Source organism: Python bivittatus, unplaced genomic scaffold (assembly GCF_059951505.1).
Source record: "Python bivittatus isolate LINGU-HERP-01145 unplaced genomic scaffold, Pbiv_v1 ctg000570_np1212, whole genome shotgun sequence".
Classification (NCBI taxonomy): Eukaryota; Metazoa; Chordata; class Lepidosauria; order Squamata; family Pythonidae; genus Python; species Python bivittatus.
The window spans coordinates 9,225,743-9,242,361 of NW_028277097.1; the positions used below are offsets into that span (position 1 = coordinate 9,225,743).

Sequence of the window (16,619 nt, forward strand, 5' to 3'; positions counted from 1 at the left end):
GAACATAAGAACTATCTGGAGCTCCAGAGTCTCCCTGTGTACTTTAGAGAATTGACTCAAATTTCTTTTGCTGAAGAACACTGGACATGAGAATACAGCAAGAACAAGAGGGCTACAGCTCCCCCAAATATCCTTTACAGCAGTGATTTTCAATTGGTGGTTGAAATGTGTACTACAGGTGGGCCCCATAAATAGCACACAGATGGCACAGAGAAGACGACGTTGAAACTTAAAACATACAATAAATAACGGAATGCCTTTAAACACAGAACTGTTTTTTCTTGAAAATGTTTGTTTCTATCATGGCAGGAGTGGCCTTCTTTCAGAGAGTGAGTGATGGACCTTACAATCTTATGAATGAGAGCCGCGGTCTTATGACAGCCAGTCCAGGATTGGCTAAATGAACACAGGCAGGCCGGTAGCAAAAAGGTGCTTTTAATATAAAGAGGACGTCGCTAGATGAAACAAACACTGCAGATTTTAAAAATAAACAAGAAATGTACAGTAAAATAATTTATTTCATTTGCCTGTACATGTAGGTTTTTACAAGTCTAAGGAGGAGGAAGGTTCTCTTTATGAACCACCTGGGGTTTTAGCCCCATTTATGAAACAAAATACAGACACAAACAGGAATCAGATGCTGCACAACTTTAAATGTTTTGCCACACTGGTTAGGGCTGGATCCAGCAGTCTCCATCCTGGTGAAGTTACGTGGGAAAAACCTGTCTCTCTTTGGGCCAATAAGGTGCCTTTTTACGTGACAATGCTGAGTGGCCCGGCAGGTCTCAACGCTTTTCCAGAAATCCTATCTGTTTCTCCGCTTTTCCTTTTTGCTTCTGCTGCTGATAGCTGCATTAGTGGTGGACGTTTGTAATGCTTTGGCATGCCCGGTGGCTTTCAGATGTTCAAACAATTTGTTCCGCGACTGAAATTCACAGCAACAGGTAACACACTGGAGGGGGGCTTCAGGCTGGTAGCAGAAAAGCAGAAGAAACACCATTACCATTAATACAACCTTTGATAACAGAGCGCAAGACTGTAATAAAGAATTACCTGATTGGAGTAGACTAAGGCCTAGTTAGACCCAAACTGGCTTCAAAACCTATTTCTAGAAGCTTGCAAGCAGGCAAAAAAGCAAGCCACCATCCCATTGGCTATCACCATCTGGTCCTCAGCTATGTTGCCTGGAGGGTCACTGCTCTATCAGCTAACAGTTGTTGCTAAACTTAGACCTAAAGCTGGTCATCATTTCTAGAAAGCTACAGTACTTAAATTAGTGATCAACAATTCTGTTTCCTGACTGAAAGTTGGCTAAGGCAGCCCTGCAAAAGCATGGAGTATACATAGAAAGTATTTTAATACAAAAGTTAACAACAGACTTCCTTCACTTTATGCTAGGGTTATGTTCCCTGAAAACCTTGCATCAAGTGAGGCCCTGAACAAGTGGAAAAAGGTGTGTTGCAAAGGTGCTTGTCAATTTTTAGACCCTTATTTTTAAGCACTACATTACTCAAATATGTTTTCTTCCATGTTTCACGTACTATGTAGAGGAAAAGCATTTTATCCATCTTTTCTATAGCCAGATTTCTAATGCACATGTTTATCAAGGCAGACAACAATATATCATAGTACTACAAATTTTATGAACATCCTTTGTTATGTTGTGCCCAATAGATTCAAAGCTAAAAGCTCATCTTGCAACTGAGGATCTTTCACCAGCTTTGGCACAACATAATATGTCCTACTTCCATTCTAGTGTTAGAAAGATCCTTTTCCTTTTTGGTAAGGGGGTTGGACAAGAAGTTGATGGCTGTTTTGACCCCCACAATAACAGGAGTGGGTACTGCAGGTACAGAAGTAAGTGGGAGACAAGATACACAACTAGAACAACCACACACCATGATGGTAAAGGAGTGAGTGAGGCAGAAAGGGGTCTCAGCAGGAAAATATTCAAGTGATTTTGGTGTGAAGAAGTCTTGGCATGTTTCCAGAACTTCGGCACAAATCAACTACTGGCCCGATCACATAATAGCAATTTTTTCCCCTTGTAAGGCAAATTCTTGGACAAAAACGATCAGTCATGTAATAGCAAATTCACATAAAGTGAATTCATGTAACACAAGGGAACCTGTGTATATTAAAATATAGGAAAATGGTTCCATTTGTTCCATCTATGAATGTAGCTCAGTATTGATAATGCTCTAGATGGCCTTAAAAGCTTATCTGTCATTCCAGAAAAGGGTGCAGAGCTTCCTTCAAAGCAACCACCACCTTCTAACTGCTACAATGCCTTCCGCCTCCTGAAAGAGCAGAGACTGACAAATCGTGCCACCAGATGCACAAATCTTGATGCAAATCCTCAGCCACTGTTTTACATAATCCAAATCCAAATTGTTGCTCATGCAATATAAATTGAAAAATATACTAGGGCAGGAAAGCAGATCAAGTCTTTGAGTCTACTTCACTAACTGATATATACATGAGTTCAAAGAGACTTTCAAGATGAGCTCAAGTCTTGGTGATTTGGACATGTCCATGTAATTTTCTGGGCAGCAATACAGAAGTGGTTTGCTCCTGCCTTTTTTCAGGATCCTTTTTGGACTTCCCAGTCTAGTCCACAGCTGGGGGATTTTCTGGTTGTCTCCCATCCAAGTATTAAGCATATCAGATGCTGATTAGCTTTTTTTTTTCCTCTAATTAGCCCAAGTGAGCTAGGTGGAGCCACAAATTCAGGCAAACTTTTGAAGGTGGTGGTCACATTTAGAGTTTGGAGAAAACATGAAGGAAGAGCCTCAGTAGGTGGCAGAACCTGGCTAATCTTGGTTGTCTTCAGAAGCTACAAAGGGAGAGCCCTGGTTAGTACATGGCTAGAGGAGTACCAGGAAAATCCAGGGCTATAAACTAGATGGGAAATTAGAAGAGATTCTAAAAGAAACAAATGCTAAACAACTTCCGTATTATTGCCCAAAGAACTGCATGGGTGGATCCAGGAAGTCACTGGAGGTTGAAGTCAACCTGAAGGAAACTTCCATTAAAAAAAAAAAAGGGAAAGACTGCCTTTAGATACTGTTAAGACTTGATGCCAAAAACATCAATCTGTTTGTCACAGTTAAAAATGTGTTGCCTTAATTTCTTGTACGTACCTTTATCTGGTGTTCTGAAGAAGCTTTTGCAGATGTCTTCTTGGCCTCCTTTGCTTTCTTTCCTTTACCTTTAGGATTGCTAAAAGAGAAAAGAAGTTCTTAGTCCTCTGCTTTACCAGCACTGAGCAGGTACTACAGACTATATAAAACGTTTTCAGAATGTTTCTGTTCAAAATCTTTACATTTCATTAGCAACAACTCCCTTCAGTATCATCAGAGAACCATGTTTACCTTTTCACCTCAATTCTGGGTTCTACTGTGGGTACTGAAATTTCTCCAGCATCCTCTGAATTATGGCTTTTGCTGACATTTTCTGATTCTTCAGAGCCCCTCTCTAGTTCATTGCTGCCAACCTGTCTTGCCTCATCAACTTGCTGCTCAGTGCCACTGTCATTGGAAAGGTCCTCTTGTGTCTGTTTGAAGAATAAGAGATCATTCAGAGGAATGATGTGAGATAATGACATAAATAAATTCATCATGATCACACGAGATCTGCAAAGTGTGTTTGCAAGATGAAAAAATCTTTTATATAGTCTGTAGTACCTGCTCAGAACATCACATCTGAACACAAACATACAGACCGATCTTCCCCAACCAGATACCATAAAAAAGCCGTCAACTGGAAAATCAACCACTTAGGGAAGAATTTTACATATTTTCAACATGGGCACTGCTAAATCTGTTCCCAGTGCAAGTGAGCCTTCAGTTCCAGCACAGAAATCGTGAAGAGACTACTGTGTTGGGCTGGTGACAAAAGTTTCACACGCTCAAACCTTCCTTTCTCAGAAAGCATTTGAAAATTATTTCAACTTTTGAAGCTGTGGATCCAGCCACCTCCTCCTGAAAGCCATGTTATACTTGCAGACAATGGTCTACTTTTCTTCCTTTTTGAAAACATGTGAACGAGGGTTGAGGTGTTCTACAAAATGAAGGCTGCCTCCTTCAATCATCTCCATTTCCTCAAAATGAGGCAATGTGGGGGGAAACAAAGCTGCAACCTCAGGTGTGCTTTGCTTCAACAGCAGGTAATGTTCACAACTGACATCAGTGGTCCCCCAAGGACCTTGGTTCTGCCATTTGCCTAGTCATATACCATACCAGGTGCCAGAGTTTAGAGCCTACAGTGTCAGGAACCAAGAAACTCAGGCAGGAACTCTGGATTTTCCCAGAAATTGAATGCAGCTTTACTTACAGCTATGAAAAATTAGCTAGATCTCATCATGAAATGCAACAGTATTTCAGCAGGGATATTCAGCAGGGCATTGCCAGCAATCAACGCCACATTTAAAAAGAAGCAAAAGTAATTCCAGAATGGAGCCTCGTTGATTTTGCAGAACAGAACATGAAAGTGTGCAAAGGGAAATCTGGTTTTAAAAAAACCTACCCCTGCTGTTCTTTGCTTCTTTCGCTGTTTCTTCGAGAGCCTATTAAGGACAGAAACAAAACTGTATCAGCAAAGCGACTTAGAAAATAAATACTTGCTTTTTGCATCCTATCTGCAGCCCTAGAGAAATCTTGGGTGCCATTTGAAGCCCTTTCTATACCCAGGAAAAGCATGGAGTCTGTCCTAACCAACTGCTTGCTTTAGCCATGCCTACCAGGTTGTGGTTAACAGATTATTTCTGAGCAACACACCCCGCAACCACAAAATTACTATCCTCTCCTGCTTTGGGTAGTCTCGTTCTCTCACAGCAGATTCTTACAGAGGCGGGGGCACTGTGTATCCTGGCACAGAAAGGAAAGATTAACAAGCTCAGAGAAGCCACAAAGATTAAGGGGAAAAAGGCTGAGAGAGGAATAAACGCAAAACAGCTCAGTTGAAATAGATAGTTAGCTGACCCTCGGGGGATGGGAAGAAGCAGCATGGAATGGCACATTCTGAAATAGGGCAGCTGACCAGCTCCCACTTGAAGCTCTGGAGACCAGGAGGAATTTACAGTCTTGGGTAGTCTGAACTTCTACATATTTTCATAAGTACTTTTGTCTGGGCATTGTTTCTTCTGCCTCCTCTTCACTGTTCCACCCGTTCTCATCAACTGTGGAGAGAGAAAATGCTTCTTCCTCTTCTTCCAGTTGCTGCCGCAGCAAGGCTACAATCTCTCGATGCTTCTTGGACTTTTCATGGTTCTTCATCCTGCAGAGAGTGGTCAGATGGATGTTATTGGGAACAAGATCTGAGTCCAGAAGGAATGGCTGCCTTTTATTAAAGGAAATTGTCCAGAGGTTCACTTGGGAAGTGAAGCCTGCTGGGAACCAAGAAGGCTTTCAAGTGAATCAGGGCAAGATGACAGACGAAGTGTGTGCTGGAAGACTCACTTTAGTTTGTAGCTAAAGAAAAACTCACGCTTTCTCTGTCTTAAAGGATTTATCACAAGCAGGACAGTAGAGCTCATCAAAGAGGTTGGCAGCATCACCTTCTTCACTTAATTTGTCTGAAATACATATAGGTATATTTCTGTGTAAGATGCTCCTATTGTCTATTGCCAACATCCTAGCTATAAGTGCTTAAGTAACCAAAACAGAACCATCTATGCAGGAAAGGAAGAAATCAGCAAGGTTGGAGGAACCCCAACAACTGCAAGAGTACTACCAAAAAACAAAAAACAAAAAACTTCAGGTATAACATGGAGAGAATGGTAACACTCAGGATTGATCTTATCCAGGGACCACAGAATACTGATTGGCAGAGATAGTGGCAGGGGAAGATAATCAAACTCTTGGTAATAGGGAGAAATAGCTGACTGAGCGCAACAGTGAGCAAGAACACTCCATAAATTGTGTTATGTTTACTTAATAGTTATAAGTCCTTATTCTGGAAATCAATAAAGGAAATTAAACCACCTAGCAAGCTATTCCCAGAAAAACAATTCGCACTTGCTCCTAAGGAACAACTGCCGGTTGATCCTCACCTTCTTGCTTTTCCTTCAATTCTTGGTCCTCTTTCCCCTCTTCTTTTTCCTCCTCCTCTTCCTCGCCAGACCCATCTCCAAACTCCTTTTCATACTGAGCTTCCATCTGCTGCAGTTCTCGCTCTAGGTCAGACATGGAAATCCAGCTCTGCTCCTTGTACTGCTCTGCCAGCCTTTGAAATGAAGGGGAAGGCAAAAGGTGGGGATTCTCACAGGCTGGTTTTGTGTAATACCCTAATCTCTAAACATGGTTAATAGAACAAGTGGGTCCATGTGCTAAAGAAGACTCTTGGAGAGTCAAGCTCAACTACTGGTGACTGAATAGGGATGGACATGCAATTTCCTCATCAACAAAACCAAAGTGGCATGCTGCTTCTTTCAGGCTTTCTGGCTAATCTACAGCCCTGAGCTTTTCAAACGTTTCCTTTTCTACATAGCTTCACAGCCCAGACAAGGTTGGCCAGATGTTGCCACCTGGTGAGGCTTACAACATCGATGCCCAAAGAAATAAAGCACATGATGATTTAATGCCTATGCAGGCTAGAATTCATGAGATTTATAAAGACATTGGCAACCACCAGATTGCAGAAGACTGAGCTACACTGCTGACGTATTTATTTTCCTGCGCAAGTTGGCGCAAGGCAGCTGCTTTTGTGCAGACAGCTTCATGCTGACCAGGTGTTATGAAACAGAGAGACACAAATCAGTTGTGCAAACTCTGGATGCCAGCAAGCAAAGCTAGACAAGCCTTAGCACCATCAGCACATAAAACTTATGATCAACCTCAACATTTCAATCTTAATTTTTGACTGCAAAGGTACTCTTGTATCTAAAAATACAGAGATCTTATCATGTTTCTCCCTGGTTACCCAGCCTTTACAAGAGCCTAGTCCACACATTTATAACCTTCACCTGCTATAGACGAGCATCAGAGGCTGTACTACAATACCCCTGAAGGCAGGCAGTAGCTTGGGAACATCAACTTCTCCTTCCACACCACTGCAGGAAGAACATTTATGAACATTAACATATAGAAGCATCAGTTAAAGAAGAATTCCCCAGCTAGCATGGCCACTGGCTGAAAATTCTGGGAGGCATCCTGACTGGAGAAAGCTGTGTTAGATCTTGATTTCTCTTTTATAACTGTGTTGCCCTTTGGGGTCTCTATCATATAAAAAGATGGTGCTTATGCAGTGCTTTGCATGCTGGCTAGGGAATTCTGTGAGTTGAGGTCCACACATCTTAAAACTGCCAAGGTTGAGAAACACTGGTCTAGACCATCATACTTGGCCTGCTTCAGTTTCTGCTGCCTCCGGAGTGCTTCTGCCTTCTTAGCTTTCTCGGCATTTTGCTCTTCCAAGAGCTTCCGATGGGCTTGCACTCGCTTGTCTCTTTTCCGCACAAAGGCCACCAGTTCCCGAACCAGTTCGTTCCTCTCCTTTCTTGCTTTGTCTCGGATTTTCTTGTTCTCCTTTTCCATTGCCCGCTTTTCCCAGCGGTTGGATGCATGTCGAGTGTCATACTCTTCCTTCCATGCAAAATTCTTCCGAGTACAGAAACTCTGCCAGTAAGCGTAAAAACAATGGACTACCTAATTGGGAAGGCAGGGAGAAAACAGAAAGAAACATTTACAGCGGCAAACAATTAGAAGTGGCCCATCACAAAACAGTGATTTTGTTAAAGTAATTTATTAAAAGTGAGTCTACATATTAAACCTACAGCACACGATAGCTGATAAACTATTTATGGGCAGAGGCCAAACATATGGACATTTTTTCCTGCATTGATTTACATTTTTGAAAAGAAGATGCAGCCGCCAAACTGGAGTGCCATACTGCATACGAATGATGATGACGATGATTCTTTTTTTGCATTTTCACTAAGAATGTATGCACTTTGAAAAGGATTCAGAAAAATTGCTCTGGATGTCACACAAATGCAGCATCTCTCTGCTCATTAAAATAGCTATGACTTTTTTAGGCTTCCTCAGGAGTGTGGAAAAAGATGCAGCTGCTTTAATGAGTAGCAGATAGGCGCTGCACTTGTACAAGTTCCAAAGCTCTTCTGAGTCAAGCATGCACAGACCTAATTTATATCCTGCTTTCCTGAGAGCTCAAGGTAATGTATGTGGGATCTCTAGTCATTATTTGTTTGCTTTAACTTTGAAAGGCATGAATTCATTATCAGCTCAGCATACACAGTTGTACATTCTTACAATAAAAGTGATTTTTTCCACATTTTCCATAATTCGTCGTCATCTTTCAATTGTTATTTTCTGATTACAAAATTGTCTACCTTCTTTTTACCCCTGCAACAATCCTGCGAAGCTGAAAGAAAATGGCCCTAAATCATCCAGTGAGTTCTTCCCAATCCAACATCTCAACTACCACATTGGCTCAGCAGATCCCTGAGCATCTACTCAACAGAGAGTAACAACTAATTGTAGCTCTCCAATGTGTGAATCTGTGCAATGCTGATATGTGCAAACAAGGCAATTGTCCAACTATGGATTTCAGAGTTTTTACCGTATCATAGTCACTCTGAGAATCCCCAAAATTTGGAAATTCTTCAAAGTCTTCTTTTAGTATGGATTCCTCTTCTTCCTTTGCAATCATTTCAAAGACATGCCGATACACTGCGTAGAACCCCTGAAACAAACAAGATGATCATCCAGAGAGAAAACAAGGCTGGTTAATTGCAGAGGACAATCAAAGACCTCAGCATAATGACATCTGGAATAACTGCTTAGGTTTCTGAGCTTTTGACAGTGACATCTCCCACCAGGTTCTTGTCTGATAGCCAGTGTTGCTTTGGTGAGATCAGACAGGCATTCATGTCTGAAAACAGAGCCAGGTAGACTTAAAGCTTCCCTCTCCTTCCCACATTTGTAATCACGGACAATTGTTGTATCTCCTTCCACAAACAAATGGCCTTCTCGCTAGCTGAATCAGCTGAAGCAGGGTTTTTGGTATGCTTGATATTATGTACATGATGTTCCCCAGGGGTTCCAAACTCACAGCTCATGGGTCACATGTGGTCCTTTAAGTCATTTTGTGAGGCTTGCACTTCAATGACACACAGAGCAGCTAGTGATGGCTGGAAATGGGGCAGCAGCTTGCCAATCCCACAGAGGTCTCCCTCGGGTTAAGAATTAAGCGTGGCTCGGTGGCTGAGCAGGGCACTGCTAGCTTCAGGTTTAACCACATCTTAGGCTGGAACCTGTCCGCTCACCACTAGCAGCAAGAAATTGTGTGGTCTCAGGGGAAGCAGGCCTTCCCACTTGCCTCCTGCCTATCATCTTTATACTTCTGCTCAGGGGTTTTTCTCTACTCAGCCCATCTGGAGGAGTGCAGATAGAGGGTAAGCAAGGTCAGGCCAGCAGCACTGAGGGCCACCTTGCGCTCTACAGCCACTAGCCAGGTTGCGAGGCTGTTATGGATGAGGAGGGCAGAGACAGGAGGCAGCAGTGTGTGTGTGTGTGTGTGTGTGTGTGCGCGCGTGCGCTGTCTTTTAGCAAACCCTAGCAGTCTTGGCCAGGAGGGAAAGACACATCTGGATGTGTGTGAAAACACTAATATACACAAATGAAATTATAAATTAATTTTCAGTGAATTAGTTTAACTAATACTGAACTGATTAAATACTGTAAAAACATATAGAATAGGACATTTTTTTGTGTGGTGTGTGTTTGTTAGTGCCTTCAAGTCAGTCTTGACTCCTGGCAACTGCCTGGACAAGTCCCTGCAGTTTTCTTTGGCAAGGATTTTCAGAAATGGTTTGCCCTTGCCTCCTTCCTAGGGCTGAGAGAGCGTGACTGACCCAAGGACACCCAGCTGGCTTTGTGCCTAAGGCAGGACTAGAACTCATGGTCTCACAGTTTCTAGCCTGCTGCCTTTAATAACTACACAAAACTGGCTTTCAGAAGAGGACATACTGACACTTTTTCATATCTCCTCCTCCTCCTGATAAAAAAATACGACAGTCTTTTAAAAAAAAAAAAAAAAGGATGATAGTCCTCAAAAGCAGGTAGGGCCAAAGCTATTGTAACGATAATGCTGGGGGCTTTGGGAGGAATTAAAGAGCCAAAACCATAAACCACTACACAGCTTATTTTCACACACTATTTTCTATTTTGGTAGTTTGGAAAACATTGTTATCAATTTTGTTCTTGAAAATAACAATGCTATAAATTAGCCCAAACTTCGGGGAATTTGGATTCCTTCAAAGCAGTGTTTCTTAAGCTTAACAACTTGTGGACTTCAACTCCCAGAATTCCCCAGCCAGCATGGCTGGCTGGGAAATTCTGGGAGTTGAAGTCCACACATCTTAAAGTTGCCAAAGTTGAGAAACACTGCTTTAAAGAGATGCAGTGCAAAGGTATAAAAGCCTCTGCAAAGGTATAAAAAAGATCCAAAACACTGACCCACCACTCTGGGGACCCTCTGAGATGGGGCTCCACAAAGGTTTTAGTGGACCACATGGGCTCACAGGATACCTGTCTTGCACCCTTATTTTATAATGTCCAAAATGTTGCTCTTTGGTCACCCAAAGGTAAATTTTACTCGCCCAGGTGAGCACTTAAGGCAGACCTTTTCATCATCGTCATAGCCAGAATAACACGTAACCGTGAAGTACTGGAGCACATCCAGACTGTCATCTTGATATCCTCCATCAACCCCTCCTTTCAAAAGAGCTTCCCTGTGATTGTCATACCTAAAAAAACAACAACAACAACAAAATCTAAATCTGAGACCATGAAACTTTCCAGCACAGAATAAAAAAAGAACCAGCATCTAGTAGCGGGGAAGCCAAGTTAGTTTCCTGAATCACAGCTACAAGGTGGGTAGTTTTCAGATCTTGCTATGATCCCTGGTGTTTCATTTCTACCAGGTGTTAATTTTCAGTTAGAAAATGAAGCAAAAGGTCTTTTTTTTTTTCAAGCTCTCAGACACCAAAATAGCATCACTGATTTAGGCTGCATGCCTGCTGATGCATCCAAAAGAAAGACACAGGGGTGAGCTCTTTCTCCTTTGCTTCTCAATTAATTTTTGTCTATTCTATATCCTCAAGGTGCCCAAATGGCAAACACACCCCTCCTCCAACTTCTTTCCTTTTTCTCAGCGGGACTCTTTGAAGGATGGCTGAATTCAATACTATCAGGGGTGAACAGATCTCATGCCTGCCACGTGTACCTTCTGTTAAACAAAACCACTAGTTTCACCAAGTTCCAGATATAAAGGACTACTTACAAATATAAATAAATAAGATTCCAAGGTGAACTCACCTTACATAAATTTCCACTCCTAATTATTCCATGCCATCTTAATTTCAGCAGGTAAACTTTGATGAAATAAGTACTTTTGCCTGACACGCAAAAGGGCCCTGGTTCACTCAGAGTTGCTGAGAGTCGAGCGGTTTAATGAATTAAATAAATAAATAATAAGGTGACAATACCTTTAACACCATCAAACAACATCTGCCTATCCCAGGTCCTTAGGAAGGACTTGATAGGTAGATAAAAACGCCAAATCCAGTCTAAACATCTGGCTGACTGTGCGACCAACCATAATAATAATATTGCTGGGTCATCATACAAGATGTTAAAACTCAAGCCAGGGGTGCGCCACCATCTTTGGCCTTTCAGAGGCACACTGGGAGCCACATTTGAAAAAGGTGTGCTAAGCCCAAGCAAAAACTACATTTAATTTTTTAAATTAATTTTAATTACATTAAAGATGGAGAATAAGATTATTCCCTGCACATTTAATACTTTTGCATTCTTTCATCTTAAAAAAAAAACTATAATTCAGCTGCAAGTTTAAGAGGCGGGAACTTCCAGCAGTGAGCAACTGGAGGAGGGGGTCCCGCTCAGGCTGCATGGGTCTGTCATAAATCATGGTTTATAAAGCACAATTGTTGGATTTACACTAAACAGGAAGCCAACACCAATTAAAATATGTTATTGCTTAGTGTAATGCCAGTAATTTGCTTACCACTGTTTTAAAATTTGCAAATATTTTGTCTCTGCAAGTCAATCAATGCCAGTTCCATGAAGTATTCTTGTAATGCAAGAAAATATATTGCAATATTTGCTAAATTCCTTTGCAGTTTGCTTTGATGATCACCTTTTAATTATCTGCCTGGGTGGCTCCTTCTTAGATATAATAAAAATAAACACGCCCTTGAGTTGAGTATAATTCCTGATGGCTACAATATATGTTTTTTTTTTTGGAAACAATATGGAAGTAATTTACCACTGCCTTCTTTCATGATGTTCTTGGTCTAGTCTATAATCCTGGAATTTTCTGATAGTCTCCCCTCCAAATATTAATCAGGTGCAGCTCTGCCTAATTTTTTCAAAATTAGATCTGATTAACTCTGTGCTGCCCCCTAGTGGCAGCACCGAGCCAAGATACCACTGTGAGAATTGCCAAGCTTCTGTCAAAGTGCAAACATCAAAAGTGGAAGGCAAAACTTACCACACTCTTTCCTGTGCATCGCTCAGCACATCGTATGCAGCCTGGATCAGCTTGAACTGTTCTGCTGCTTCCTCAGCATTTTCTAGATTTTTGTCTGCAATATCAATGAAGCAGAATCTAACCAATTCATCCCAAAACAGAAACAACCTCACCACAACGAGTGTGGTACAATCCATTTTAGATGATCAGATGTTAAGAAGCCACAGAAAAAACAATTCCAGGCTCACATTTGCAACCTACATTGTTCTAGCACATCCCACTAGACTTCAGTTCAATTTCACACTTGAGGGCTCCTATCAGATTTATTTGGGAATAAACTCTGTTAATTCCAACAGAATGCAATTCCAAAAAAGAATGCTTAAGATCAGGATGGAACAATAACTATAAGATCTGCAACAGTATGTTCCAGCATCATCTGTTGTTCAGGATTTTAGCCAGCTACACACTTTTCCAAGATATTCCACTTCTCTCTACCCCTGCTAGGGGTTTTATGTTTCTAACCAATCAGCCAGTATTCCCTGATTACCGAGCAAGCTCTCTTTTCATTGGACTGCTCTGGTTTTGGTTTTGGTTTTTCCTTCCAGAGAGTTTTGGATCTTGTTCATATTTTTGCAAACATAAGGCTACAAATACAGTTAATGAGTTTGCCATTGGTATATAGAGATTATTGTGATCTCTATTCAAACAAAGAGATCAGCCACCAAAGAAATGTCAATGGTTTAGAGGCATACTCAGATAAATGCATGAATGAATAAAAACATTCAAATTCAAATCTGCTGTATTCTTAAGATGGAGCCTAATGGGCTGATTCTGCATCCCTAAAAATTACAATAATGGGTTTGCCATTCATTTGTTGCAATGCATTCAATTGCACACAAAAAGGAGACATCCAAAGCAGTAGGAAAATTGTCTAGGCCCAATTGCTTTTTGAAGATTTAAAAATCAATGTATTCAGGATTATTGCATGCCAAATAACACTACGATGCACACATTTAGACAGAAAGCAGTGAAAAGTAATGTGGCATTAAGACATGACACAATGACTTCATTTTTCATAAAGAGCTGCAGGGAAGGCCTGCAGTTGAACTGCTGTTACAAACATTATTATTTTCAAGATGGCTTATCTGGGTCAGCAGGATTTATTTTTGAATAGTCATCTATAGGATTCTACTGTCAGGAGGGTATTAAACTGAAATCATTTAAGGAGCATCTCAACAAAACCTTGCTGCCAGACACACCTATTATGACCTCATGAAAACAATTCATGACCAAACTACGTGAGGACATCCTGCTGGGATCTGACTAATAAGAGCACCAGCACAAACAGCCGGGCAAATTTGCGTTTGCTTAAAGAAGAATAAATGTCATCTTCTGTAGACTAATATAATAATAAATCCCAGAGGTGTGGACTAAACTGGGAAGCTGAGAAAGCATCCAGAAAAAGCTAACAGGAAGCTGCTTCCATGCTACTGCACATGGATGGCTCCATGTCAACCCCAGAGTCAAGCTTGATGACAGAGTTGCTTTGCTGCCTTGAAAAGTAACTACAGCAAAGGCAGAATTCATATTCCACCTAGAATCTGAAAGAGTATATGTTTTTGGTCGTTGTCGTTGCCATCATCATCATCATCATCATCATCATCATCATCATCATCATCATCATCATCATCCCAAATAATGCTCTAAATTAAGAATCACCTTCATTTCAAGTTGCTAATTTACATTACCTAAAGTTTGTAGGCACTGAGTACGCAATCCTAAAAACTCCCTTCTACAGCAGCTTTACAGAAACAGTCCCTGCCTATCAATTTGATAAAGAACAGCTCAGCACAGTGAGAGGCTGTGAGTGGTTAAGGTGTTGGACTGGCACCAGGCAGGACATACATCTAACAACCAATATGTATTTTATAAATTGTTGTCTCTGAACACTGAGCACTAAGAGATTACAGTCACAGCCTGCTCTAGAAATCAAGTAAAGTACCAATCTGTACCGACTAGGCTTACATGCAACCCAATATACATACTTGCCTAGGGGAGAAAGATATGTGTCATCAAAATATGTCATTATTTATACCTTAATGCATTGTTTCTCAGCCTCAGCAACTTTAAGATATATGGACTTCAACTCCCAGCATGGTGGCTGGGGAATTCTGGGAGATGAAGTCCACACATCTAAAAGTTGCTGAGGTTGCTTTCTTAATGCGTTATACGGTATTAACTTAAGAGAGAACTCTCTATACAACTGCTCTTAAACCAATCAGGGAAACAAACAGTTTACTGTTTTCAGTGGCACCGATTCACAGGTAAGCAGGAGAGGAGAGGAGAGGAGAGGAAGGAAATAAATCTCAATCTCTGTCAGGTTTTCTTTCTTTGATGACCCAATAACTTTTTCCAGTTGTGTGCCCTCCGTATATATTTACAATATTTATTATCTTTATAGCATAAAGATATTGTTGTGAGCCACCCAGTCATTAAGAGTTGGGTGGCATACCATTTTTAATAATAATAATAATAATAATAATAATAATAATAATAATAATGATGATGATGTTGTTGTTTTGTTGTTGTTCAGGAGCTCAAGGTAGCAGGCAGAGCGTCCTCTCCTATTTTTCCACACCACAACAACCACCCTGTAAGGTAGGCAGGGCTGAGGGAGAGTGACTGCCAAGTCACCCGGGACGTTTCCATGGCTGAGGGTGGGCTTGAACTGCTCCCCCCGCCAACCCAACACCTGGACCACGACACCACTCTGCTGGATTACATTTCCCATCCTGCCCGACATCCCGCTGCTTCCCATGGTTTTAGTCCACCGTTTCTGAGGGGGGCCAGGTCAGGGGAGGCCTCGGCGGCGGGAGAAAACACTTCCCCGCCAGGCCGGGTTAATACCTGGATGCCAACGGAGGGCCAGCTTCCGGTAGGCTCGCTTTAGGTCTTCATCGGACGCGTCGCGTTTCACGCCCAGCACTTCGTAGTGACACTTCATGCTGGCGGTCCGAGGGGCTCAGCCCAGCGGCCGAGGACCTTCCCCGGCCGGCACCCGCACGTGAGGACGGCAGTGACGACAGCCGGCGAGGAAAGGGGCGGGACCGGAAGAGCCGGACGGGAGGCTCAGCTGCCGGGCTGGGAGGCGGAACTGACGAGGACGTGGGCGGGGCTAATGGAAGGGATGGAAGCAGAGGGGCGAGCGGCTGGGCGCGGAGGCTTCCGTGGCGTGGAGCGTCGGAGCGTGAACGTTCTGAGACCGCCGAGCTAGTTTTGATGTCGTGGAACGCCGGGGACGGAGCGTTCTGGGGTCGCTTGCCGGGCGGGGAGGCGCGCGCAGTCTGTTGGTTCGAAGCCGCCTCTGCCGTGACCAGAGAAAGGGTGGTCCCGCCTGCTCTTCCAGAGATCGGAAATGCAATGCAGATCTGTAAGCGGAGTGCTTCTGTAGCGTGGCCCGATGACATTTGATAAAGCGCTCGCGTGCAGGAAATTATTTCACTGAAAGCAAGGCCATCTTTCCAGCCGTAACTATGAGCAGCTCACAGCAAGTGACAAAAACATTAAAACACGCACACGCACATCCAAACAAACGGGAACCCCTCCCCCCACACATTTGTTTTTGGATTCTGGAGATTGGAGCTGAACCCCTTACGCAAAAATTGAATCAGCAAATTATCTTTCAGGCTAGTCTAACCTATTTGACTGTTAGAAATTAAAATAGGGCAATCCCATCACCTGCTCTAGAATGCTTTTTGGCAGAAGGGCAAGATATATTGCCCAGTATATGCACCTGTTTCCAGTGAATAGGATACTATGGATTATTACAGTGTTGTGTAATTACTTTATTATAATACATTAAAAAACTCTTTAATAACAAAACCTTTTAATTCCTGTTATTTGCACCCTGGAAGTTACTGAACTATTCTTTCTGCTCTGACACATAAGAAAAACCTATAGTCCCTCCAATTTAACATTTAAATCCCATTTGAAAGTTCATGATTTCAAAAGTTCAGCAATGCTAATGCGGCTGGCTGAATGAAGAACACTGTCTTTAGAGCCCAGCACCTTAAGATCCAGCTGAGAAAACTTGACACACTAGCAACTAG

General features: G+C 42.2%; 1 protein-coding gene across 1 annotated transcript; it reads right to left on the reverse strand.

The window, feature by feature from the left end:
* Window positions 1-421: 421 nt before the first annotated feature.
* DNAJC21 (DnaJ heat shock protein family (Hsp40) member C21) lies at window positions 422-15,617 on the reverse strand. The gene is made up of 12 exons (XM_007426677.4): window positions 15,418-15,617; window positions 12,532-12,625; window positions 10,642-10,765; window positions 8,578-8,700; window positions 7,339-7,643; window positions 6,053-6,225; window positions 5,488-5,575; window positions 5,122-5,277; window positions 4,528-4,567; window positions 3,375-3,556; window positions 3,144-3,222; window positions 422-970 (listed from the first exon to the last, which is right to left on the reverse strand). Exons 1-12 carry the CDS (start codon window positions 15,512-15,514, stop codon window positions 806-808), a joined length of 1,626 nt encoding a protein of 541 aa, XP_007426739.1. The 5' UTR covers window positions 15,515-15,617; the 3' UTR covers window positions 422-805.
* Window positions 15,618-16,619: the final 1,002 nt, after the last annotated feature.

Coding starts and splice junctions, on each gene's coding strand:
- DNAJC21 (XM_007426677.4), bottom strand. CDS start 15,514: ATGAAGTGTCACTACGAAGTGCTGGGCGTGAAACGCGACGCGTCCGAT. Junction 10,766..12,531: donor GATGCACAGGAAAGAGTGTG/GTAAGTTTTGCC, acceptor TTGTTTTTTTAG/GTATGACAATCACAGGGAAG. Junction 971..3,143: donor CTTCAGAACACCAGATAAAG/GTACGTACAAGA, acceptor TTCTGCTACCAG/CCTGAAGCCCCCCTCCAGTG.